General features: G+C 41.3%; 1 protein-coding gene across 2 annotated transcripts in view; it reads left to right on the top strand.

The window, feature by feature from the left end:
* Positions 1-12,741, top strand: part of HS3ST5 (heparan sulfate-glucosamine 3-sulfotransferase 5) — a 197,681-nt gene extending 184,940 nt beyond the window's left edge. For both annotated transcript variants that reach the window (XM_054821210.1, XM_054821211.1), the window contains exons 3-4: positions 6,290-6,428; positions 11,073-12,741. In XM_054821210.1, the coding sequence (XP_054677185.1) occupies positions 6,322-6,428; positions 11,073-12,003 (1,038 nt within the window). In that variant the 5' untranslated portion in view covers positions 6,290-6,321 and the 3' untranslated portion in view covers positions 12,004-12,741. The remainder of the gene's footprint in view (positions 1-6,289; positions 6,429-11,072) is intronic.
* Positions 12,742-26,574: the final 13,833 nt, after the last annotated feature.

Raw genomic sequence — 26,574 nt, 5'->3', positions numbered from 1 at the left:
AGGTTCTCTTGTCATATTTATATACAAATGTTACAAATTAATACACTCCCAGTTACAATGATTGGTTGGTATTTCTTCGCCTAGTATGCAAACCAGAATGCAAGCTCAGTTCTTTTCTCTGCCTTTATCTTTTGAGTAGGTGGTATAATTTGGGTAGGGGGCTCATGGGTTGGTGGTCGCAGAGACCCTGGCCCAAATTACCTTTCCCCTAGTTTCTCAATATTTCTGGCACTTCCAAATGGTTCTTCAGGGTCTGTTGATCAGACTAACGATTTCTTCTACCTCTTGACAATCACGTCTTAATTGACACATTGTTTGGGTGAATATTAACTAACATAATGGTAGGACTATACAATAGTCATCCTTAGCAGTACCTAGCAACTATTTGCAAAATTATCTGTGAGATTCTTAACTGTAGAATTATGAAGGACTATCTGTAACTTCTTAGCTACAGAATCATGATTAACTGTTAACTTCGATGCTGGATATCAGGACTGTATTTTTTACTTGCCACTGGCCTAGACCTTCATCAGTGGTAAGATAGCACAAGGGGAGGGGGAGGACCTGGACGAGACTAAGGAAGGAGCAGGAGCATGACCAGAAGAAGATCATGATGCGTTATGGTCTAGACAAGTGGTCTGTGTGGTGGATGGGACCTGGCTTACAAGAGCTTTATGAAGTTCAACAAGGACAAGTGTGAGGTCTTGCACCTGGGAAAAAATAATCCAGGAGTGCAGCACAGACTGGGATCCACCTGGCTGGAGAGCAGCTCTGTGGAGAGGGATCTCGGGGTCCTGGTGGACAACAAGCTCAATATGAGTGAACAGTGTGCTACAGCAGCAAAAAAGGCCAACAGGATGCTGGGCTGCATCAACAATGGCATCACCAGCAAAGATAAAGAAGTCATTATCCCACTCAGTGCTTGTCAGGCCACACCTGGAATACTGTGTTCAGTTTTGGTCCCCACTATACAAAAAAGATGTGGCCAGGCTGGAGTGGGTCCAGAGGAGGGCCACCAGGATGGTCAAAGGACTCGGAAGCCTGCCATATGAGGAAAGGCTGAGAGAACTGGGTTTGTTTGACCTTGAGAAAAGAAGGCTTAGGGGTGACCTCATTGTCATGTTCCAGTACCTGAAGGGTGTCTACAAAGAAGATGGAAAAGACGAAGGGTAATGGGTGCAAGTTACTCCTGGGGAGATTCCAACTGGACACTAGAGGAAAATTTTACACACTGAGAACAATCGGCAATCAGAATAACTTCCCCAGGGAAGCAGTGGATTCTCCAACACTGGACACTTTTGAGATTTGGCTGGATGGGGTGCTGGGGCATCTTGTCCAGACCATGCTTTTGTCTAGATGGAGCTTTTGCCAGGAAAGGTTGGACCAGATGATCCTTGAGGTCCCTTCCAATCTGGTATTCTGTGATTCTATGATCATGAGCTGATGAGCTGATGCACACAATTTGAGGGATAAATTCCCTCCTTTCCCAAATGCCGTGTGATTTCCTGCCCCAGAAAAAGTCTAAATGCTTGATTTGTATGAATTTTACTTACAGTGACAAATGTAAGAAGCTGTAGTTAACATTCAAGAAACATAATGCAAAATCAAGAGAAAAGGAAACGTGCCAAGTGATCAGTTCCCTGACTTGTTTTCTCAGTCTCTGTATTTAAATCTCACAGATTTAACTCAAAGATCTTTTTGCAATGTATGAAGACAAATATTTGTTGGTCAACAGATGACCCCTGCTGGTGTGCAAAATCAAAAAAATCTATGCCAACTGATTGATAAATTCAATTTAAAACACACCTCTTATTTATTATTTTTTCCATCCTCCTTTGTGCATATTTGCCTGTGGTTTGTACTTCACTTTGATTAATCACATCACTCCATCAAGACTGTATCTCTTCAGTCTTTTACCAAAGGATTATATGTTGCCTTCCTTTCGTATACTTCTCTCCATAATTAACCACATGTTATTCATTTATCAATAGCATCTTCTCATCTCTGCTTCATGTGTCCAAAAATTTCCCTCTGATAATTTTCAAATAACTTCCTGGTGATCTTCTTGTCTGTTTATTTGGAATAGGTGATTATAGCAACAGCTTCTGTTTTCAGTGCTTGTGCACGCTTTGTGGTGTTATCAAATTCAGACTTTTATCAGTAATACTGTCATTAGTGGTATGCATTTTTCTGTTTTCTCATATTCATTTGGCTTTGAACTAACTTGAACCTAAAACTAACTTTTACGAGTTCATCGAAAATTCACATTATTTGGCCAGCACATGCAATATCTTCCTTTACCCATGATCACTTCATCTTGTCAGGAACAGTCCATCTGTTTTTCAATTGGTATTATCATCACAGTTTTACATAGTTGTGCCGTCTTCTCTTGGCAATTCACTCAATAACCCCAGTCCTCTGATCAGCAGGGCTGGGAACATGGGGAACAGGATTGGGTGAGACATTCACATCAATACTCTGATAAGGCCACTTTCTAGTGCTAAATGAAGCTTCTTTATTTAAATTTGCCGTGTCAATCTAACAAGTTAGATCAGCTGTGCATCTGAAATCACAAACCACATTACATTTTTTTCTCTACATAATGTTGCACACACTTTCAGTTCTAGAAATTATGCATGCTACGTTGTGAATTGTTTGCACTGTTCTTTGTGTATTGTGACTCTCCTGGATATCCAGGAAGAGACTTTCCTCGTGTGCATATTTAACTAGATTGTTAAAGATAAATATGTCAAGTGTAAGCCCACTGGAGATGTGCTGTGTGTATATTGTCATCTCTCGTGGCAGGAGGTTTCATCTTCAGCATCCAGCTGCCAGGAGAGTTCTGCCTGTGGCTTTCCCAACCCTCCTCCTACCGGTCAGCAGCTTCTGTGCCAGTTCAGCTGTCGTCCCTAACAGAGAGCAAAATTTTTAAAATAACACACTTATTTGCCTCAAATAACTGCTAAAAGCTTGTCACTTTGGATTACATTTTATCTTGCCTTCCAGCTTTTTGTTAGGTTTAAAAGTACACGTTCCTGATAGAAAACTTTGTGCAGCTTATAACGTGCCCCAGAATTTTCATTTCTTCCTTTTCATTTCTTCTTTCCATTTCGCTTAAGTGTTGCCATGTTAGTCTCCAGCAACATTTCTGCCTTAGGGACCTTCACCTTAATCACATTCTGGTTGTATTAACTCTGTGGCTTAAATAGAAGTCTTCCTTCAGTCTTTTCCTCTGTCACATAGAGCTATCTCAGTACATCCATTGCAATATGTAGCCATTTCTGAAGCTGAGATATTATTTCTCTACATTTTTTTTTCGTCAAAAAATCTAACATCTGAGGAAAGTATTATAGAGGTCACAGCTTCTCTGGAATAAAACTCTTTCCATGGACTTAAAATTAGATGCTGAAAGTGATAACAGAAATGAAACAAGCAAATGAATAATGTTATATTTGCATTTCTGTTGGGTGTTTAGTACTTATTATTCTGTGGAAAAGTTTTCTGTACTCAGGTACATACAAACACAGAGCAAATGGAACAGCTTTGGTTTGCTGGTTTGTTTTTCGGTTTTGGAGTTCCTCTTTTTTTGTTGGTTGGTTAACTGGGGTCCAAGAGCCTGTATAAGGGAGAACACGTGGACAGCACTTTAGTTTCATGTACAGCGGGCTGCATATGTATATGTTCTCTGAGAGATGAAGTTCAGAACTAGTTGTTGTAACACTGAAATGATACTTTTATGTAGAGACAACAGCATTGAAGGATTTAAAACTGGAAACCTATGAAAATTTGCTATTATCATCATCATAATCAGCAGCAGCAGCATGTGCTTCTCTTTCCTCTTTTTAATTAAATAACTTAATTAAAAGAGTAATTAGCAGTAGCATATCTACATACAGTATCTGTGCATTTTTCTTAATAATTAGGCTTCAGCTATGGGTCTTCTCTTTTGCTCAATGTCTAGAATTCCTCATTTATATGTCATATGTATGTTTATATTTCAATGTTAAGAAAAAGTATACTACAAAAAAGGCAAAAGTTTATCATGTAGTTAAGGCACTAGATAGGAATTCTGACATTTCGCACTGAATCCCACTGGTGCTACAGGTTTTCTCTGTGACCTTGAGCAAATCACTTAATCTCTCTGTACCTCTGCTCCTCATTTATTTTTAAAGGATGATAATACCTCTTCTCTCTCTGTATTTACATTGCAAACTCCTTTTGCTCTGTGTTTGATATGATTCTTGTTGCAATAAGGATCTTATCTAACAATTCTTATTATAGAGTTCCTTTTATCTATGTAAAAAGCAATATATTCTGTATGATAGGTTATCCTGTATAAGAAGTTATCCTGAGCTATGGCCTGGCTGTATAAGGAGTTCTTATTATTATTAGCACGCCAGAAGTGTGTTAGAGACTCAGTCAGACTCAGACCTTCAATGTTGCATGGCTCTTTTATCAAGAGATGATGTGCTGGTCTTACAAAGGCTTTCTATATAGCAATAAAATAAATGTGCTTGGGAATGACTATTCTATTGGTTGAAGACAACCAATACGGAGTGATCTGCATCCATACCATAAAACTCAGCCAGCACTTAGGCAGGCAGGCTGCATGCATGCTGTCTATTGGGAATGGTCCCTGGCTTGTAGTAGCTCCCAGACTGTGTTCTGGAGTCTCATGAGAGCTTTCTGGGCCAAAAATTTAACAGTATGTGTAGGACAAAGAAACATTTGCAGGCTCAGTTTAACAGTGACCAGTCAAGCCTTGCATTCTCACTACCCATTCTGCTTCTGTATACAGTTATAGGCTTATAATAATCTCTCCCAGTCTTGCCTGATGCAAGTCCTAAGGCTGGAAAAGAAGAAAGTGAGCTGCAAAAGGAGCTTTACTAGTGGTAAAACTTGACATCAAAAATTGTTCAAAGTAAGTCCAGTCAAAATTCAGAAAAAAAAAGCAGTTTCTGTTGAAACTACTCAATAATACATTAAACAGTCCCTGGTTGAGGGACTGAGAATATGGATGGGCAATTCAGGTGATTCCAGTTTATATTTGTGGGGTTTATATCAAAAGGATCTATTTGGAAATTAAAGCATTCATTTGGTAGGTAGACAATATGGCTTTACATCGCCTAAGCCAGTGAGAGGATTTGAACTTTAGTCTTCTGTATGTTTATATGAAAGCCCAGGACTGGCACAGAGTGAAGAACCATGTCATCTTTGGCTATGCTCTGAAAGGAGGGCTGATCTTTCTCCTCAGTTCTTGTAAGAAGGTATTAGGCATGTAGCTCTGAGTCTCTTAAACAGGTCTGCAGTCCTGAACACAAACCTAATGCCTAGGGAAGAGTCAGACTAAAGACAAATAGTTTTACTCAGCACTTCCTACTACCTTACCACCTGGTTATTTTGGTTAAATTTTCTTGGCACAAGGTAACATTGTTTGACTCATGCTTGCCTTATATCTAAAGTCTTGGAAGCAAAGCTCATTTGTGAGCTTTAGATGGTCCCTGGTGTACATCAGAGAAGGAAAATTGTTTATGCATTGGTGTTGCTGAAATCTGTGGATATGGGCATGCTTACTTCAAGGATTCCAGTTTGTGTCCCATCAGGTTTTGAGACGACAGCCTCAAGACAGGCAGACAGATGAAGTGCTTAAGGGTTTCTCCATAGAACAGCCCAAGCTAACATCCAGCACAGGTAGAGCTGATAGGATGAGCTGGTGTCAGAAAATGGTCATTGAGCCCACCTCAGCTACATCTTCTCAGATCTGCCATCAGAGGCTTGCTGGCACAGATCAGGAAATACATTGGTTAGATTTCCCTCCAGCTTAGACTCTATTAAGACTAGAATCACAGTAAACGTGCCCCCATACAGTGTGCACAGAACCTGCAAGCCTAACTCCTGGTTACAATGACTCAGTTGGCAGCAAAACATTTAAATATTTGTTGAAATCTAGCCCAGGCTGATTTTGAAGGGCTTAGAGTCTAAACATATTTACCTAACAAGAGATCCTATGCAAGCCTCTACACAGTCAAGACCCACGGTATGGCTATCAGACAGCCCTAGTAATGGTGGATGTAGCTGAACTATCACTTCCAGAATTATCACTATATTCCAGACACATTGCCTGGTGTTACCATGTGGGACAGAAAAACAGTACCAAACAAAAAAGTTTTAACTATTTTGCAGCTTGAAAAGTTTTTGCAAGTGTAGCTTAATGACTTAAAACAACTGATTAAACATCACCCTGCATACTGCTTTCTGATGAGTGTTTTGTCTGTTCTTGTGTCTGCAGACTGAAGAAGTCCTGAAGATTGATGGAGGGCCATGCTATTCAAACAGCAGGCGTTGCTGAGACAGAAGCTCTTTGTGCTAGGCAGCCTTGCTATTGGAAGTCTCCTATATCTAGTTGCCAGAGTTGGGAGCTTGGATAGGTAAGTCATTAAGTAGCTGCTCTCTTAATTACAAATAGGCTCAGATTTTCTTGGGTTTTGCTTAAAGGGTTTGATTTCTTTCTTGGTTTTTTTTTCTCCTTTTTTTTTTTTGTTTGTTTTGTTAGTGTCTAGTCATGTATAGAAAGACAGAAAGACTGTCTAATCTAGTACTGGTTTTCATTGTTCTTCCTTCCCCTTTGGAGAAGAGAGTAGGAAAATAGTTGTGGGTCATCCCTGTCAAAGTATTTCGGTCTGTCCATTTGTATTCTAAGCACATTGGCACTTGTTTTCAGAGAAGAAATAAAACAGCATCCAGTAAAAATGTCATTACAGTAGCTCATTTCTGTCTGTGTGCATCTGTGTGTTGACCTCTAGTTTCAGCAAAACAGTTATGATGTATTTATATATCGTCTTTCTAAATTTATGAGCAAGCAATTAATGTGCTACAGTGGTAGTTAAAATTAAGTATGAGCCTGCAGAGTAGCTCGTCAAGTTTTGAATACTATTTCACTTGAAAGATTGCTTCAGGGTTTGAGAATTTTAACTATGTTAATTAGCCAGTATTTTCTGGAGTTGAATGTGCTAAATAAGTGGGCTTTCTCTGCAAGTGATTTCCTGGAGAACAGTAGAAAATCCAGCAGAGGAAATCAAAAGAGTATTTGGCACTTTTGACCAGGCTGAGTTTAGACTGGTTATTGACATTGCTGTTTCTGTCACCTTCAAAACAGCCTGGGATTGCCCTAGTAGGTGCTACACAAAGACAGGATAAAAACCCACTGTTTTGAATGAATGAATGAAACAACACTTAGAGATTTCCAGAAGCTGGTAGACAGCTTGCCAGTGCTAATACTCTAATAGTGCTTTTCTTTTAAATGATGGAAAATATTAGTTGAGTTCAAAATTGTGACACAGTGCTGTGTGAATATGCAGCACATGGAAAACGAATTCAAAACAGAGCTACCTAGTGTCCATTGCTAGGTAATGTTGAGCTCCATCTGAGATCCCTGGGTGCCTTCGTCAGCTGCTTAAATCCACTCCAGAAGAAGAGGGAGACCGTGTACTAGCTAGGACCAAGTGCATTGCAAAGTAAGCCCCAGAATTTATATCTTCTTTCCACTGGTGGTCAAAGCATCTCTGATGCTGCAGAGGTGAAAACTTCACTGAGACTAATGTGATTCTGTAAATGGAGGCAGAATTCCTTACTGGTCCCCACAAAAGTATATTTTATGCTCAGAGGCATTAAATCTAATTAACCTTATGCTATTATCTATGCTTGCACATCTACAGAATTTACTGATGGCTATAAAATTATCTTGCCACAGTATTTGACTCACTGACCTACTGCATCAGTGAATTCCACTGGTTTCATATATAATGTTGCCAATGGCAGTAAAATGCAGTTTCATTCTCTTATATTACCCAATGTGGAAAATACCAAACTGCTAAAATGCAGCCCTTTACTTGGACTTGTTATGAAAGAGAGAGAGAAAAAAGCACTAGGAAGCATGAGACAGATGAGTTAACTGGAAATGTTCTTCTGCCTTAGCACTAGGGTACAATCAAAATTTGTTGAATCTGTCAGTAAAAGGACACTGAGTGGCTTCGATAGACTTTGGAATAACTAATTGTTGAGGAAGAAATCCAGATTCATTCATGTTTAATTTATGCTGATCCAATTTGAACAAGAGAGCTGGGGATGGCCCACATTTAATAGCCTCATATTAGGCTCTTAAACGGGAATGTTTTGAGTTTTCTTAGGCCCGAAGGGAAATTACCACTAGCTTATCTGATTCATTGAGTCATAAAGTCAGATGAGCTGAGCACTTCCCTCCAGGGGAGGCCACTGTCCTGCAGATCCTGAGTGCATGGAGCTACTTCGCATGTGGAAGCTCAGATTCGGTGCCTGGCAATTTTGAGAAGATCTGGACAAGTCTTTGAGTTGCCTGACTCCCTCGTTGGCAGTATGGGGAGCCTCTGTGCCTGGTTTCAGTGCTCCAAAACGCTCCTGCTGGAACCAGGCTCATAATCTTTTGGCACCTACATTAGAAGTCAATCAGCAAGTATTCTGGATCAGGAGCGAGGGCACTGCTACTTGTCATTAAGATTGCCCGGGCATACTTTAGTTGTTTTGAAATTAGTAAAAAATACAGTTTCCTGAGATGAATTGTTCTATGGTGGGTTTTCTCAAGAAGAATATTTGTGGAGTTTTACTGTAGCAATTTGAGAAACTGCCTGTTTGGGGAGAGCAAGTTCAGTGATATAATAAATGTCATATAGTCTTTCTTTGCAAAGGACTTTTATTTTAATGGAAAAAATTACTCAGAGAATCAAAAATATTAACATGTAGCGATATAACAGCAAATAGTTACATCTGGGGATTCAACTACCAAGATCTGACAGCCTGCTTAATACCACCACTGCCAGGATCTTTTAAAGGATGTTTTTTATTGTTTAGGGAGAGGAGAAGAAAGGGGAAAGAGAAAAAAAACTGAAATGTAAAGTGTTGAGGAAGGACTTTTAACAACATCCAATCTTTTCCCGTAGGCTAGAGGATATCTTGAATATTTATTTACTTTTAAAGGAAACCACCCTGTTTGACAAGCTGTTGTGTTACACTGAAGGCAGTGCTAACTGTCTTTTTGAGCAGAAGAGATAAAATTAGTTGAGATGGGTCTGGAACTGCTGTTGTGGAATCCTTTTTGCTTGAAAACAAATAACAAATACACAGAAGGAGAGGGAAGAGGAGAGGGAAGAGAAGAACACAGATAGCAATTGCAGCTTCTGTTTCTTATGCTTTTAACTACCACCTTGCTACTGCAGAAAGACCGTCTTACCAGCCACACCACAGTCTGACCAAACTGTAGCAATGTAAAGTCAAGACATTGCTTTCTGCTTATTCTGTGTTGGTTTTTTTTTCTGTTGTTGTTTTTGGTTTTTTATTATTGGCAAGTTTGCATCGGTGTTGCAATGCTTCAGTCTTTGTGACCAAGTCAGGCTCTTAGGAGATGGCAGAGAGCAAAGGAAAAGATGACACTGGAAACCTGAGAAAAGAAGTAACAACAGGAACTCACTTCTCATCAAACTTTGTAATTAGCCTGCAGGACTTAGCTAGAGCTAATGTGAACCCAGCAATGTCATCTGGGTTGTTTCTTCATCTCTGTCCGGACAGGCTTTATCTCTCAGCATCTGGATAATCAAGGAAACAGCTAGCGGGTCAGCCACGGGGATCAAACTTACTTTGTCCCAACCATCCATTGTCCTAGCATCAGTGTCAAATTAGAGACCCCAACAAGCAGTGATGGATGGAAAAGCCATAAAGAAATAAATAACTCTGTCCTGAAAGCAGGGTTTGAATAATATACAGTAAATGAGTGAGGGGCCACATGCTGAGAAACCAGAATAAATACTGAATACCTAAACAGCTATTAATGAGCATTGCCCATCTGCTATACTGATTGAGGCAGGGGTCCTGTGAAAAATAATAGCATGTGGCCATGTAATTTAAAAACCGTATCATAATATATATATGCACAGCGAGCTCATATTAAAATTGCCTAGGCAACCTTTGTTCTTACATACCCTTAATTTTGGAGAGCATGGCTCCACAAAATTACTAATGATATTTTTCTGTAGGACTTTGGAAGCTCTCTCTACACACCAATTTCATCTTCAGTGTAATATTGGCCTGTATAATAACCAAAGTGCTGATTTGGGAGTAGCGTGAGAGCTTATTCAAGGTTCAGTAGTAGCAAAACTTTAACATTTTTCTTACTGAATCATTTCTTGCATTCAGTGACATCAAATACAAGAAGGAAGCATTAGAAAAGTGGAAAGTAGGTGAAATAATTTGAGATGAATATAAAAGAATAGCACAAAAACACAGGGGCCAAATAAGAAACAGTAAGGCACAAAATGAGGTTCAGTGGGAGGACACATAAGTGATGATAAAAAATCATTGATGTAATGATGCAAGAGATGCATTTTTAAAAACTTTTCTTGCTGTTCTTTCTGTGCCTTGCTAATCATGCCTGATTCAGAACCTTGGTCTTTCTGATTTTGTCCCAGGGAAAACACCAGACACCTTCTGAACAGGAGGGAAAAAACTGAAAGGTGATGCCTAGAGAGCTGTTTTTCGTCCCTTTTGGTCCTCTTCACTAAACAGACCATCTGTGGATCTACAGCTAATAAACTCAACACAATGGGAAGCACAGGAAATAATTCAGGCTAGAACAGGAAAAGTGTTGGAAAAAGATGACTTAAATGAACTGGATTTTCAGATCAAAATGACCAAAGAAAATTAATCTTAGAATGTCTTAAAAACTGCCAAAGCAATCACATAGTAATCAGCAACGTGCGAGGTGAGATAAGGTTCAAGAAACCCCAAGAACGGTAATCAGAGTACTTACGCTTGAAAAGAGCAGAAGGGTAGAGTTAGGAGTTGCTCAGCCAAATCATAGCAAAACACTAGAATAAATAATCAAACTATTCACAAACAATTTAATCACTGGCAGAATAAAATAAAAGTTGAAAGATGCACACATCACATCACATTGTGAAAGGTTTCCATGAGCGTGACTGCCTTACACAGAAAACTTGCCTTGAGAGATACCCTTGTCTTACAAATACCTCTTATCTTGCTTGCAGATTGCAGCCCCTCTGCCCCATCGACGGTCGATTTGGACCCCGCAGCCAGGACGAAATCCCGCTGCGAGCTCTGCAGTTCAAGCGAGGGCTGCTCCACGAGTTCCGAAAGGGCAATGCCACCAAGGAACAAATTCGACTGCACAATCTGGTTCAGCAGCTTCCCAAGGCCATTATCATTGGGGTGCGGAAAGGAGGCACCCGAGCGCTGCTGGAGATGCTGAACCTTCACCCCGCAGTGGTCAAAGCTTCTCAAGAGATTCACTTCTTTGACAATGATGAGAACTATGCCAAGGGGATTGAGTGGTACCGGAAAAAAATGCCTTTTTCTTACCCTCATCAAATAACAATTGAGAAAAGCCCCGCGTATTTTATCACCGAGGAAGTACCTGAAAGGATTTACAAAATGAATTCATCTATCAAATTATTGATCATTGTCAGGGAACCTACCACACGAGCTATTTCGGATTACACTCAGGTGCTGGAAGGTAAGGAAAGAAAGAATAAAACTTACTACAAATTTGAGAAGCTGGCTATTGATCCTAACACCTGCGAAGTGAACACTAAGTATAAGGCGGTGAGAACCAGCATCTACACAAAACATCTGGAGAGATGGTTAAAATACTTCCCAATCGAGCAGTTTCATATCGTGGACGGAGACCGGCTCATCACAGAACCACTGCCAGAACTCCAGCTGGTCGAGAAGTTCCTAAATCTTCCTCCAAGGATAAGTCAGTACAATTTATACTTCAATGCCACCAGAGGGTTTTACTGCTTGCGATTTAACATTGTCTTTAACAAGTGCCTGGCGGGTAGCAAGGGACGCATCCATCCAGAGGTGGATACCTCTGTCATTACCAAATTGCGCAAGTTCTTTCATCCTTTTAATCAAAAATTTTACCAGATCACTGGGAGGACATTTAACTGGCCCTAAATTAAACTTCATACAACACTTTCTGTTGCACCTGAGACATGCAATAAATGTCTCTGCTAAAATATGCACTTTTCATAGACACGGCTATAAAAGTAACTTTTTTCATGCATACGTGTACATATGCAGTGTGTGACCAAATATACGGTGGGATCAATTTTTTCTACAGAGTAGTAACTAACATAAATTTACTGTCAGCATAGTTGCATCTCTTAAGATATAATAATAAAGGGAAAGGAGGTATTTAGGGAGATAAAGTCAGACACCGTTAAAAGGGTCAGTGTTCCTCTCGCTTAGTGAAGTGTTTATGTGACATACTTACTGATCTAAGAAGAACATTAGTTTATGCCATAAAAATCCATGTCAAAAGTCTGTGAAGCTGTGAGAAAGCATAATCTTCAGGCTATATTTGGTATGTATATTGCTAAAGGAATACTGACACTTTAAACCCAGTGCTGAATTTTTACAATGAGAGTGGATAGTACTATTTTCTTATTATTTGAAATTAATATCTTATCTCATACCAACTACATTGTTTCAGAGTTCCTGTGGTGAGTTTGCACTATTGTTTTATTGTATGGACCATAGTGTCACTTGTAGCATGTCAACCATATGTCAAAAAAAGGTCAAATAATTTTTCCTTCTATGCTTGTGTGTTGACAAAGCTGAACATCGTGTACATAGTGTACAATGTTTGTAAATACTGGTTTCACACTAAGTAATTCTATTTTGTAAACTGAATATGGCTATTTAATTTATTGTGAAAATTAAATTTATTGTGGTATTTAAAAATGGAATGGATTAAAATTACCTATATGTGCAACAGCTTTTCACCTTTGCTTGATGTACATCAGTGTGGTCCCTTAGCCCAGATAAATCATGCGCAAATGTGTGAGAGAGAGCTGCACGTGTAAACTTGGTTTCTAGACAGTTGAGAAAACTGATACATGCGGTGAAGCTGAGTTTATTAAAAAAATCATCCATCTGGGAATCTGGTGTAATACACACCTCAAAGAACATTATTGCTGTTCTATTGCAGCACTTTGCTATAATTAATTCAGTTGCAGTAGCCCGTGAGGCTACAGAACGACTGTAAGAGATTACTGTAACCAGGTATATCAGAAAAGCAGAGCCACTATTAAAACCAAAACGACAGACAGTCAAACAAGATTAGAAGAAGAGTTATAGAGATTTCATCACCGGAAGCTGGTGGTGTTTCAGAAGTCAAGGAAAACAGTTGTGAGATATCTGCTTTTATCTGGTAACATATGCACCTGCTCCAAACAAACAACCAGAGTGTTGTTATTCCTGATATAAACATACAGCTCATGTTTCCGTTTGGTAAGTGACAAGAAATTAGTTCAGGAAATTAGTATTTTCATGTTTTATACATTGTATAGCTCTTAAAAATTCATAAGAAAAAGAATGAAAGCAACTGAAAAATGTCTTTTAGAATAAGAAAAAAGAAAGAAGAAAACCCAACCACTTAAAACCAACATCTAAAGATTGATGGGGACACAGATTTTGGAAGGTATCCAGAACATCTGAATATTTTGGGCTATGGTAGCAGAGTAGCTGGTAGTTCAGATTATAATAAGATCAAGTTTTCCCTGTGGGCTTTTTATCTTGCTCAGTGATTTGGAAGCATCGGTTTTCTAAATAAGTGATTTTTAAATCTCTTGTGAGAGATTGCTACTTGTCTTGCTGTATCTTTAATCATATGTGCTAGCACCGTGAGCAATGTGCCCTTTCTTTATGCTGCTTCGGAGCCTTGCCAACACAACACGGTAGAGCATATGTGAAATTTTCTGCAGTAGCTACAATACTACTCACTGTTTTCCTGTATGAGAGCCATTTATCCTGCCCACGTCCAGACATAAAGGCTGACACATTTAACTCACCTAATAGTGTTCAAAGAGGAGATTTTATCCAATTTAACATTTGCACAATCTTCAGGTGAGCAGACAGGTTCCAGGTGGTTTTGGGTGATACATACTGGCTTCATATAGTCCTGGCTACAAACTACAACTGAAGGCTGAGATATATCTTCAATGAAAAGGACAAATTGGGCCAAAGTTACCTCTAAGCATGAAATATGCATTTGAAATTAATATCTCTCTGCATTGATCAGAAAAATCACAGAGGCTGTGATCTAACAGGCACGACTACGCGTATTCCTGTTAAAGTCGTCTGGCTTAACTCCAACTTATCATTTGCAATTTTGGAGACACATGGATAAATTTAGGTGATATCTTAGACAATCTGGTTCAAAAAAACACAGAGGAATAGTCAGGACTAGCAGGGGAGAAAAGAGGGTTCAGAGGCATTGCAATATATTAAGAAGCCTACTCCAGCCAGTAAGTCAGCTTCATCGGGGGCCCAACTTCAATGCCTCTGTGCAAATGCAGGTCGCATGGGGAATAAACAAGAGGAGTTGGAGACACGTGCATGTCTGCAGGGCTACGATCTTATTGGCATCACGGAGATGTGGTGGGATGGCTCCTATGACGATATTGGAATGGAAGGATACAGGCTCTTTAGGAAGGACAGGCAGAGGGTGTCACCCTCTATGTCAATGATCAACTGGAGTGCATGGAGCTCCACCTGGGGATGGATGAGGAGCCAACAAAGAGCTTATGGGTCAGGATTAAAGGGAGGGCAGGGACAGGTGACATTGTAGTGGAGGTCTGCTACAGGCCACCTGACAAGGAGGACTGAGTAGATGAGGCCCTCTATAGACAGATAGGAGCAGCCTCACATTCACAAGCCCTGGTCCTCATGGGGGACTTCAACCAACCCAATATCTGTTGGACAGACAACACAGCAGGGCATAAGCAATCCAGGAGGCTCCTGGAATGCATTGATGATAATTTCCTCTTCCAAGTGATAGAGAAGCCAATGAGGATAGATGCCATGCTGGACCTTGTTCTCACCAACAAGGGAAGACTGGTAGGGAATGTGAAGCTCACGGGCAGCCTTGGCTGCAGTGACCATGAAATGGTGGAGTTCAAGATCCTTAGCGCAGCGAGGAGGGCGCACAGCAAGCTCACTACCCTGGACTTCAGGAGAGCAGACTTTGGCCTCTTCAGGGATCTGCTTGGTAGAGTACCATGGGATAAAGCCCTGGAGGGAAGAGGGGCCCAAGAAAGATGGTTAGTATTCAAGAATATCACCTCCTGCAAGCTCAGGAGTGATGCATCCCAACAAAGAGGAAGTCAGGCAAAAACACCAGGAGACCTGCATGGATGAATAAGGAGCTCCTGGACAAACTCAAACACAAAAAGGAAGCCTACAGAGGGTGGAAGCAAGTGCAGATAGCCTGGGAGGAATACAGAGAAACTGTCTAAGCAGACAAGGATCAGGTTAGGAAAGCTAAAGCCCTGATAGAATTAAACCTGGCCAGGGACATCAAGGGCAACAAGAAAAGCTTCTATAGGTTAGCAGTGAAAGGAAGACTACGGAAAATGTGGGCTCTCTCTGGAAGGAAATGTGAGACTTGGTTAACCAGGATATGGAGAAGTCTGAGGTACTCAATGAATTTTTTGCCTCAGTCTTCACCAGCAAGTGCTCTAGCCACATAGCTCAAGTCACAGAAGGCAAAGGCAGGGACTGGGAGAAAGCAGAACCGCCCACTGTAGGAGAAGATCAGGCTCATGAATATCTAAGGAACCTGAAGGTGCACAAGTCCATGGGACCTGATGAGATGCATCTGCAGGTTCTAAGGAAACTGGCGGATGAAGTGGCTAAGCCACTATCTAACATATTTGAGAAGTCATGGCAGTCCGGTGAAGTTCCCACTAACTGGGAAAGGGGAAACATACCCCCCATTTTTAAAAAGGGAAAAAAGCAAGACCTGGGGAACTATAGATGGGTCAGTCTCACCTCCATGCCCAGCAAGATCATGGAGCAGATGCTCCTTGAAATTATGCTAAGGCACATGGAAAATAAGGAAGTGATTTGTGACAGCCAACATGGCTTCTGTAAGGGCAAATCGTGCCTAACAAATTTAGTGGCCTTCTATGATGAGGTTACAGCATTGGTGGATAAGGGAAGAGCAACTGATGTCATCTACCTGGACTTGTGCAAAGCCTTTGACACTGTCCCGCATGACATCCTTGTCTCTAAATTGGATAGACATGGACTGCTTGGTGGATAAGGAATTGGCTGGATTGCCGCACTTAAAGAGTTGTGGTCAACAGCTCAATGTCCAAGTGGAGAACAGTGACGAGTGGCATTCCTCAGGGTCAGTACTGGGACCGGCACTGTTTAACATCTTTGTCAGCAACATGGACAGTGGGATCAAGTGCACCCTCAGCAAGTTTGCCGATGACACCAAGCTGTGTGGTGTGGTCAACACGCTGGAGGGAAGGGATGCCATCCAGAGGGACCTTGACAGTCCTGAGAGGTGGGACTGTGCAACCCTCATGAAATTCCAAAAGGCCAAGCGCAAGGTCCTGCACTAAAGGGGCCTACAGGAAAGCTGGTGAGGGACTGTTCACAAGGGCATGTAGTGATAGGACAAGGGGGAATGGCCTTAAGCTGAAGAAGGGTAGCTTTATATTAGATATTAGGAAAAAATTCTCTATGGGAGTGGTGAGGCCCTGGAACAGGTTACTTGGAGAAGCTGTGGATGCCCCATCCCTGGAAGTGTTCAAGGCCAGGTTGGATGGGGCTTTGGGCAACCTGGTCTAGTGGAGGGTGTCCCTGCCCATGGCAGGGGGGTTGGAACTAGATGATCTTTAAGGTCCTTTCCAACCAAAACCATTCTATGATTCTAGGCCTAAAAGAGCAGGAGATTGATTCAGTTTCACTGAGCCTTCAGTGCAATGTCCTTGAGCCTCTTTGGCATTACCTAATGAAGAGAAAATTTCAAAACTTGTTCTTAATACATGGATCCAACACACCACCCAAAGCACACTCCTAGGTTAATGGGGATTTTGCTGCAGTGCTCATAACCGGTTTGAGAAGATCTGACCTTATGATATTTACCTCTTCAGGAGCAATTTGTGAATAATTCATTTCAGCCTCTTTGCTTTGCTTCCCAAATCCTAAGTGAATCATTTCTATTCAAATTGATCATGAGTGTTCAGACTGGCAAGAGCACTCCTAGCTTGAGTTTATGATTGCAGAGTGAGGCACAGCTATATGAAGTTGCAGCTGTTAACTTATGGCATTCAAGTTCTCTAAAGACATTTCATATTTTCTGTACCGTAAAATTGCAGGCTTCACAGCTCTGATAAATGTTTGGATTAAAACTGCTAATATTTCTGTGCATTTTTATCAGATTGTCCCAGCTGCTATTTAAACTACATAGAACAACAATTTGCAGCATAAAAGAATATCAGAGATGAATTTGAAATTGTATTTTCAGAAATCAGTATATAGGTAGATAAAGGACTGACATTTGGAGATCAGCAATTCATTTACCATTAACCTACTATACTGCCTTTTCTTAAGTAAAGCAGAATAAGCATGATGAAAATTTTTTTGCCATGATGTCTAAGAATACAAGAGAGACAAAGTTTTTAGTCACATATTTCAATATACTAGTCCAAGATTTTTAAGAGGCAATGGACACAAATGGAAATATCATACAGGATGTCCACATGAACATCAGGAAAAACTTTTTTACTTTCAAGGTTGACTAAGCACTGGCACAGGTTGCCCAAAGAGTTTGTGGTTCTCCATCAGTGGAGACATTTGAAAGCTTTCTGGACATAGTTCTGGGCAACTGGGTCTAGGTGTCCCTACCTGATCAGGTATTTGGACCCACCTTCCAACCTCAACCATTCTGTGAAGATCTCCCTCTACCATTAAATTTCTTCTTAAATATTGCCCATCAGTTCAGTGTTACACAGAGCTCAGAGAAGGTCCAAGCCCAGTGTCACAAGCCAGTCCAATTGCTGTTCAAACCCAAGCTGTGGAAGCACTATAGTGCACGTTTACTCCCTTGCTAGCTGACCTAACTCATATCGGGATCTGTGCAACGTGTTGGAACCCTCTGATTGGAGAAGATAAGGAAGTAACTTAAGAGAAATCTTTCTTTTTCACATTCCATAGTGTCGTGGTTTAGGCCCAGCCGGTAGCTGGGTGCCACGCAGCCGCTTAGTCACCCCTCCCCCAGCGGGATGGGGAGGAGAAGTATAACAAAAGGCTTGGGTCGAGATAAGGACAGGGAGAGATCACTCACTAATTACCGTCACGAGCAAAACAGACTGAACGTAGAGAGGAGATTCATCTAATTTATTACCAAGCAAAACAGAGTAGAGCAATGAGAAAATAAAATCAAATCTTAAAACACCTCCCCCCACCCCTCCCATCTTCCTGGGCTCGACTTCACTCCCGGCTTCAACCTCCTCCCCCCTCAGCCCACAAGGGGGCAGGGAATGGGGGTTGCGGTCAGTTCAGCACACATTGTCTCTGCCGCTTCTTTGTCCTCAGGGGGAGGACTCCTCTCATCGTTCCCCTGCTCCAACATGGAGTCTCTCCCACGGGCTACAGTCCTTCACAAACTGCTCCAGCATGGTCTCTCCCACGGGGTGCAGACCTTCAGGAGCAAACTGCTCCAGCGTGGGGTCCCCCACGGGGTCACAAGTCCTGCCAGCAAACCTGCCCTGGCGTGGGCTCCCCTCTTCACGGGTCCACCGGTCCGGCCTGGAACTTGCTCCAGCGTGGGCTTCCCACGGGCCGCAGCCTCCTTCAGGTGCCTCCACCTGCTCCGGCGTGGGGTCCTCCACGGGCTGCAGGTGGAATCTCTACACCCCCTCATCCTTCTTCCATGGGCTGCAGGGGGACAGCCTGCTTCACCATGGCCTTCACCACGGGCTGCAGGGGGATCTCTGCTCTGGTGCCTGGAGCACCTCCTCCCCCTCCTTCTGCACTGACCTTGGTGTCTGCAGAGTTTCTTACATCTTCTCACTCCTCTCTCCGGCTGCAAAAGCTTTTTAAACTGTTTTCCTTCTTAAATATGTTATCACAGAGGTGTTGATTGGCTTGGCCTTGGCCAGCGGCGGGCCCGTCTTAGAGCCAGCTGGCATTGGCTCTATCAGACACAGGGGAAGCTTCTGGCAACTTCTCACAGAAGCCACCCCTGTAGCCCCTCCGGCTACCAAAAGCTTGCCACACAAAACCCAACACACATAGCAGGTAAACTTCCAGAAAAGATAATTTAGTGAAGCTCTTTTCAAGAAGCTCATAGTGAGCAATGTCTCTTGCATGGCATTCTCTATAGCAAGACACTGAGGTGTATCCATAAACTTGGGACAATAGAGCCATTAATATTTGTTTCATAAATGCATATTACTTAAATTCTCTGCAGTTCCAAATTATAGCAGCAGCTACTTATACTGGACACATGCCTTAGGGATATATCCACAACATGTGGGCTGCTGAGTGAATGCAAAAGATTCATGTTTGAATACATGTGGTAAAAATGTAACTTACATTGCTTCTCTGATTTGATTTGAGTTATATGTGGGACCAAAGTGCAGATCATAATTTGAAGAAAACAAAAGTAGAAGTTTAATCAACCCACAAACACATGACAATAAAGTTTTGGAGAAACTTCCTTTCCCTGTCCTCCATATAGGTTCCTTGATACTAATGAGACTTGTTGAAATCATGATTTAGCAAGCTAGATCTATTTTACTCTAAACAATCAAATGTTAGCAATAGTGAGAGCATAAAGCTCCTATAAAATTACTGGGAGTTGGTTTGTGTGAAGCTTTCAAATGATGCTTTTGTAACAGATGAGACTTTACTACTTAAATGCTCATGCACCTGTCTGAGGTGGTAAGCTGAGAAATTTCATGAGTTTTAGGCTTTTCTGAATTCCACAATTCTGTTTCCAGGCATTTTCAGTTTGATGGAATAAACTTATTGTTAAACTGGGGTACCTAAATCCCACGCTGAAGTCATTGCATCCAGTTATTTTGCACACATGATTTCACACATGTAACTGATTTATCTCCCATGAGATAGGGCTGAGTGTTCCAGCAAAAGGTGTTTGCTGCAGTTTAACTGATATATCTCACTGAAGTTTCAGCAGTGTTAGAAACTGTTCCAGCATTAGCATATCACTGAAATTAATTATCTGCATCCTTGGAGAAGGCCAAAGATAAGGCCATCACTGGAAGGGATTTTTAATACCCACTTGAAAAAGTTCAAGGCCTCACTTCTCCTAAGGTAGCTAATGTTGGAGCAAGGATCATGCAGAAGCATTGTTTGTTAATGACAGTCTAACAAATCATTGCTGCTGGTTGTGGTACAATGACTGAGAAGCCTGCAGTAACTAGGAAGTTCACAAATTGCCCTTCTTGATGAAGAGGCCAGGACCTGAAGGTATGTCTGCTTTCATTTAAAATGAGATAAAATTATATTTGTTTTCTGTGTAAAAAAAAAAACCATGTTTGTAGAAGGAACCTACAATCCCATAGCAGTTTAAGTGAACCCAGCTGACACCTGCCAAGGTCCCAACCTCCCTGCCCACACAATGTGCTCTTTCTTTGCACTGACTCTCGTGCTCGTTCCACATGGAGCTGCTTCAGTTCACTACACAATCAGAAGACTAACCTGACCTAAAGAGGTGTGTAACGTCACTAAAACTGTACTGGGTCAGAGGAAAGGTCTTTTCAAACCAGGATCTGTCACTAGAAGTGGCCAATAGCTAGTGCCTCAGGAAGGACATAAAGACAAGGAAAGCATCAAGACATTTCCGGGCTCCAATGGTTTGCAGTCATTGGATGTCTCCAGTGAGACAGTGCAATATTCAGATGTAGCAGCACTGAGTACTTTCCTCTTCTGTGTACTTACCCAGAAACCCCTTGAACCCACTGGCAAGGTATTCCACAGCTGCACTCTAAACCCTCCTCTGTTATCAGTTTGCAAGAATAGATGTATAAAAGGAATCAGAGAAGTTTGAGTAGAACCTTTAAAATCTGATAATGAATATACAGATATGGTAGTAGAAGTTTTATTTTCCTTCCCAACTCACTTTGAAAATGTTATGGCTTGTCTAATTTGTTTCCAAAAAAAAATATACTTGCCACACTACTTTAAACTTATTGGAGATCCCTGAGCAGACTTGGTCCTCAGATTTGTAAAAGACTGCAGAAACAGACTAAACTACGGTAAATTTTACTTTCTAAAGAGCTTGTTTGCAGAGAAAAGGACTTCAGATAAATGTGCTAAAGATATGTTTAATAGTAATCTCAAACATTTTTTGTTATTGTACCTGTCAACTCCAAGGAGACCGACTGGCTACTGGGTCACAGTGCTGTTAGTCTTCTACTTCATTGTCACTATTTAGAGCCTATCATGTAAGATTTACTTCACAGAGGAGAAAAAAAAAAGATTATTTAAAAAGCTTGGCAACATAGACCTAGCGACTCTCAGATTGCCGGATAAGGAGTTAATTTTGTTACTGAAGGCCCATGCATGTTACTGAAATAGTGATGTGCCCAAGCTAATCATCATTACTACCTGAGTTGATTTTTCCTGTGTTTACGAGTTTCTTTGAGGAGATCTCTACGTATGATATTCCATAGTAAACTTCAAACAGCTGATCAGCTCTCACTGATCTCTTCTTTAAAGCTTAATTTACCTTCTGACAACTTTGAGACAGACATAATAAACCCATCTTCAGAACTACCAGCTATCACTAACTGCATTTACATTTATAGAGAAAGGATTTTCAATTCATTCTGCAGTAGTGCACCAATGAAAGAGTCAAGCCCTTAGAGAACATCCATGTGCTATCAATATGGATACCAGCCTTTTTCCCAGGGCTTGAATTGACAAGTGCATGGAAAGCACAGAAAAGACTAGAACACCATCGTCCATCTGCTGCACTGTGCTTAGCATATGGTAAATAAGGTTACCTGCTGTTTTGAGATCCTTGTTAAAACTGGCGGTAGCATGACTTTAGGAGCTGATGTTGACCGAGCTACCTGACTCTTTTTGGTTTATATCCAGCTTACTTTCAGTTCAGCTCTGACTCCATTCAGCTTACATCAGTTACAAAGTTCTCTGTCGTGGCGCACAGTGATCCACAGCTCTCCCTGAAACGTATGTCTTGTGAGACAGAAAAAGAAATATCAGCAGAGGCTGCCACAGTCTTTGCCCCTGTGACTGCAGAGGAAGATTGTGGCACACACAATTTCATTCTGCTGATGTCCTTGTAGTTAGCTGATTCCCTCTAACAACTTTCAAAATAATCTCCGCCCCCCCCCAGCAGCAGTGGTCACTATTTTAGAAGATTAATGCTTTTGTGAAAATGTCCTGATTATTGATCAGGATACAGGCAAAATATGAAATGTCTCTATTTTTAACTGATTGCAGTTCTTTCATACAGTACATATACTGTACACATAATACACAGCAAATCATAGGACATGACAAGAAAACAATGCCACTTCAAGCCATCTAATGTTATGCTTCAGGCTGATTAAATAAACAAAAAGAGACATGACAGACTCGTGCACATCTTACTCCTGGCCTTAATTGTAAACAACTGTTTTGTAATGTATGAGGCCTTTGCTATCCAATTCCTTGGCTGACTTTCTACTGATGAAAGACTTTGCACTTCGTTGAACTGTGAAGGCATCATTTCTATTCCAAACCCACAGAGACACAAGAATTAATTTACAATTCCCTACTATATGAAAAAAGTGATAGGCATTTTATAAGAGGTGGGACCAGCAGCAGCACTATTACTAACTTCATCTTCAGAAAATTGCTCCAGCTGTTACAAGCTCCTCACTGTAGCTCCACTAGTAATACAGCTTCAGGAAAAGAAAAAAGCCTTTTTACTTTGGATGGCTGTGGTGTATCACAGTGCCTTGCAAAGAAGCAGCCTGGACCTATAGGGTTGGTGAACTGAAACCATCATTTGTCTTCAAAAAGGAAAAGCACCACATTTGCTATGCATTGAAAGAGCCAGCCTGCATCAAGGAGATAAAGGAAATATAGTCTTTTTTTTTTCTTTTTAGAGTGAATGGTAAAGCCAGTCTTCTAAGAGGTAACTGCATGTAATTATCATTACCATCAGCAGTAATTAGCAATGCATATCCTGTACAACGGGCAGTTACTGTTACACCTTCAGGCTCATTTAAATCAATTTGCTCTGAAGGCCCACAGGATTAACTGGAAGAGAAACTTACACTCAGTGCTGATTAGGGAAAAAGTCTGACCATGTTTTCATCCTGGAGTCTAAAATTGCCACCTGCATGCACGTGGTCTGCCTTGGTACAGTGGCCTGCCATTCTATCCTCTGGTAACGAAAGGGGAACAAGTGCAGCTACTCATACAAGTTCTTTTATATTTAAGATCCAGTAAAATTTCCTTTTGCAAAGCCACACAATCTTTATTTTAAAATGTTGCAAATTGACATTGAGTATTTCACAGCTGTCATGTTCGCTTCCACTTTTGATACTTAGATATTAAAAGAAATCCAGAATATAGCAACTCAGATATCAAGCCCTGGAGCCAACTAAACACTCCAGATTTCTATTTTTACTTGATTTTAGTGAGTTAGAATAGCAATGACACAAAATGCTAAGTTACTTGATAAATAAAAGTAGTAGCAATGCATTTTTATATTGCATAAAAGAGTAGAAACAATCACAGGAACAGGCCACAATTTTAGGGACCTTTTCTTCCTGGTTGTTCCTAAGTGTTAGCCTACAAGACTCTTTTTTCCAGATTTCTTGTTCAAAAGTGCACCAAAAAATGCACTGAGCTACATCCGAAGGCAGTTTCTACTTGCACCATGGCTTGGATAGTCTTTGAATATATGAGACAAGCATCCAATTTCCCCCCAAACTTAGGAAACTCTGTAATATAAAAGGTAGCCATTTTGGGGGGCAAGTATAAAACAGAACTGCTGGCTAAGCAAGGTTGCATCCTATGAATGTTTGCTAGGTTTGCTCAGAAACAGCTGGTCTCATACAGCCTCCTCAGGAAGCCTAACGGGTGGATGTCGTGAAGTCTTGGAGAGATAAGAGGCTATACTGATATTACCAGCATGGATTGTATTGTTTGCTGAATCATTGGAAGGCACTGTTCTTACCCATGGTAGGGGTAACCTAGCACCTACTTCTGGGTTACAAATCCTACAAGGGGGTTACAAAGTTTAGACAGTACAAAAATTATCCTCGGTTACCCCAAATGTCTTGGAGTGACACCCTTGAACTTGAAAATCTCATGTGTGAGACTAGGCTCTAGGTTTGCAAGTTAGCAGCCAACCTAAAACCATTTAAGCTTATGAACACCATAGCAGCCGGCACAGTGAAACCAACACTATCGCTGCTTCCAGATGAGACCGGGTACTCTGCAATATTTCATCTCTGAATAGTGAATTACAGGGCTGACCTTGTAGGTGTTCACACAGTATGGGGAAACCTAAGAACTCTGACTAGTTTGGTCAAACGGTTGAGTGGTAGAACTGCTCTATTAGCCACCAAGCAATCTTCAAACTTAGTAACACTTTATGAAAACAGCATTAGAGTCCGTTTGAGTAACACTGGTGATCTCATTTAATTTCCTTTATGGCTCTTTATTAGTTACAATTCAGCAGATCTGATGTCCTTTCAATTGCACAGCTTTTTGTGTAATCAAGCTGAAGGTGTAGTAGCACTTTATATTCAATTAATTCCAGTTTTTCTGCTGCAGCTTTTGGGAAGTGCATTCCAAGAATCTAGAAGGAGCTCATTTTCTCCCACAAAAATAAAAGTCAAATCCAAGATAGAACCAGAGCTCACAGGAATGAAGTACCACTGTAGTTAATTAAGAGACCCTGTCTGCCATACCTGTACTAAAATCAGTGGGAGCCAGCTCTGTTAAACCCATCTTTATGATCCTGTAAAGAGGGAAGTTTCAGGTGTGAAAAAGAGGGGAGCATCACAGCTCCTGGAGCCATTGTTTAAAATAATTTATCCTCAAAGACAGGCCAGGGCTGCATAGTAAATATGCTTTGTCTGTATTGATTTGTGGTCCTAGCATATTCAGCCAGTGTATTCCAGCATATAGTCTGCTTGCATCTAGACTGGGAAAACTCCATTGATGTTACACTGCCATGCCCTGAGTATGGTCAGGTAATCGACAGAAACCTCTCTGGGGGAATGACATAGCACCCCTGGGAGCACGTGTTCACCCATTCTCCCCCTCCTCCTCCTCTGCCTTACCTATCCCATCACCTTCCCACTCTTGGTCCTGCATGATGATCTCTACCAAAAGGAAACACAAATCCAGAATAATGACTAATCCAGTGTCTCCCATGTGGGTGGTTGTGGATGGTGCTGACTCATTCCAAAGGGATGAAAGCAGGGAAGCTCCTGAGCCACGTGCAGCTCGTGAGCAGCCTCAGTGCAGCTCCGGGGGTTGGGCTACGCTTTCCAGCTGGCAGAGAGGCTTGGCTTTGCTGCACGAACCCAAATCTGCAGTGGTGGCAGGGCAGGGGCAAAATGGGTTTGTCTGCTGATGCAGGATGTGTGCTTCCTGAGGGGGGCTGCTCTCATCGTCTTCTTGCGGATAAAAGGCTGGTCTCTCCCTTGCTACATAATCTTTCTGTGTATGTACATGCAGAGGAAGCCTTATTCTAAGTCTTTCATATACACCTGCTCTTTTCTAGCCTCCAGAGCTCTTCTCCATCATATATGAGCTCTTTCCACCTGGGATACAGACACCTGGCGTGAGTCTTCTCTCAGTCTCTCCCTAAGGGTGTTTATAAAATCTCTTGTTTTAGTAAGACTTTGTTTGCTCACATATATTGTTGTGGTTTTGCATTAGGGAAGGGAACTTCTGTGTGCTGGGTTTATGTCCTTTTGTAAAGTAGTAGATAGATATGTAAATACTTAGAATTCTCACATAAGAGAAATCTTGCCCTTTTGCTGGGTTTCTTGCTTCATAACTCACCAAATTTCCAGGGGGCAGAAAGAGCAGCCCTGTACGTCAAGCCAAAGGTACTATGAGCATGACTGACAAAGGTTATTACTCTCCTAATCGAAATATAAGAAAAAGTAGCAACTTTAAAAGGAGCCAATTCCAGCTGAACTCTCAATGTTTCAAATGAAGGGAGATGTCTGCATATGCTTTGAGCTACTCTAAAGCAGGCATGGCCCAGCTGTGACTCCTCACCCACGTGAATTTTGCTCAGGGACAGTTCATGCGTGGCTTTCAGGCAGGGACTACGTTATTTCTCCAAGAGAGGGAGCTGTGTTTAGCTGCAGGATGCAGGGGAGCCTGTAAAAGTTGTGGATGAGAAATTTTATATGCTGAGCTAGCCAGCTTGAATTGTCCAAATGAATCCTTGCTATAACCCTGCAGCTTGCATCTTGGAAGGATAAACAGCTTCTGTATCTCAGAATAAAAGCTAGACAATGCAACTTGGAGAAAATAAAAGTGATAGACAAAAGGCACTAGTTTCTTTGGAAAGAAAAAATACATAGAAGCAAGCACAGATGTAATTTGACAAGAAATAGGAATAAAAATCTGTGGCTGTAAATATGAAAAAAAATTATATTGAACATAGGAAAAGAGAATAAAAGAAATCAGTTGCCATATGTGAGGGCACAATAT

Source organism: Grus americana, chromosome 3 (assembly GCF_028858705.1).
Source record: "Grus americana isolate bGruAme1 chromosome 3, bGruAme1.mat, whole genome shotgun sequence".
Taxonomy (NCBI): domain Eukaryota; kingdom Metazoa; phylum Chordata; class Aves; order Gruiformes; family Gruidae; genus Grus; species Grus americana.
The sequence above is the reverse complement of the archived record's forward strand: the minus strand, read 5'-3'. Positions and strand labels throughout refer to the sequence as shown.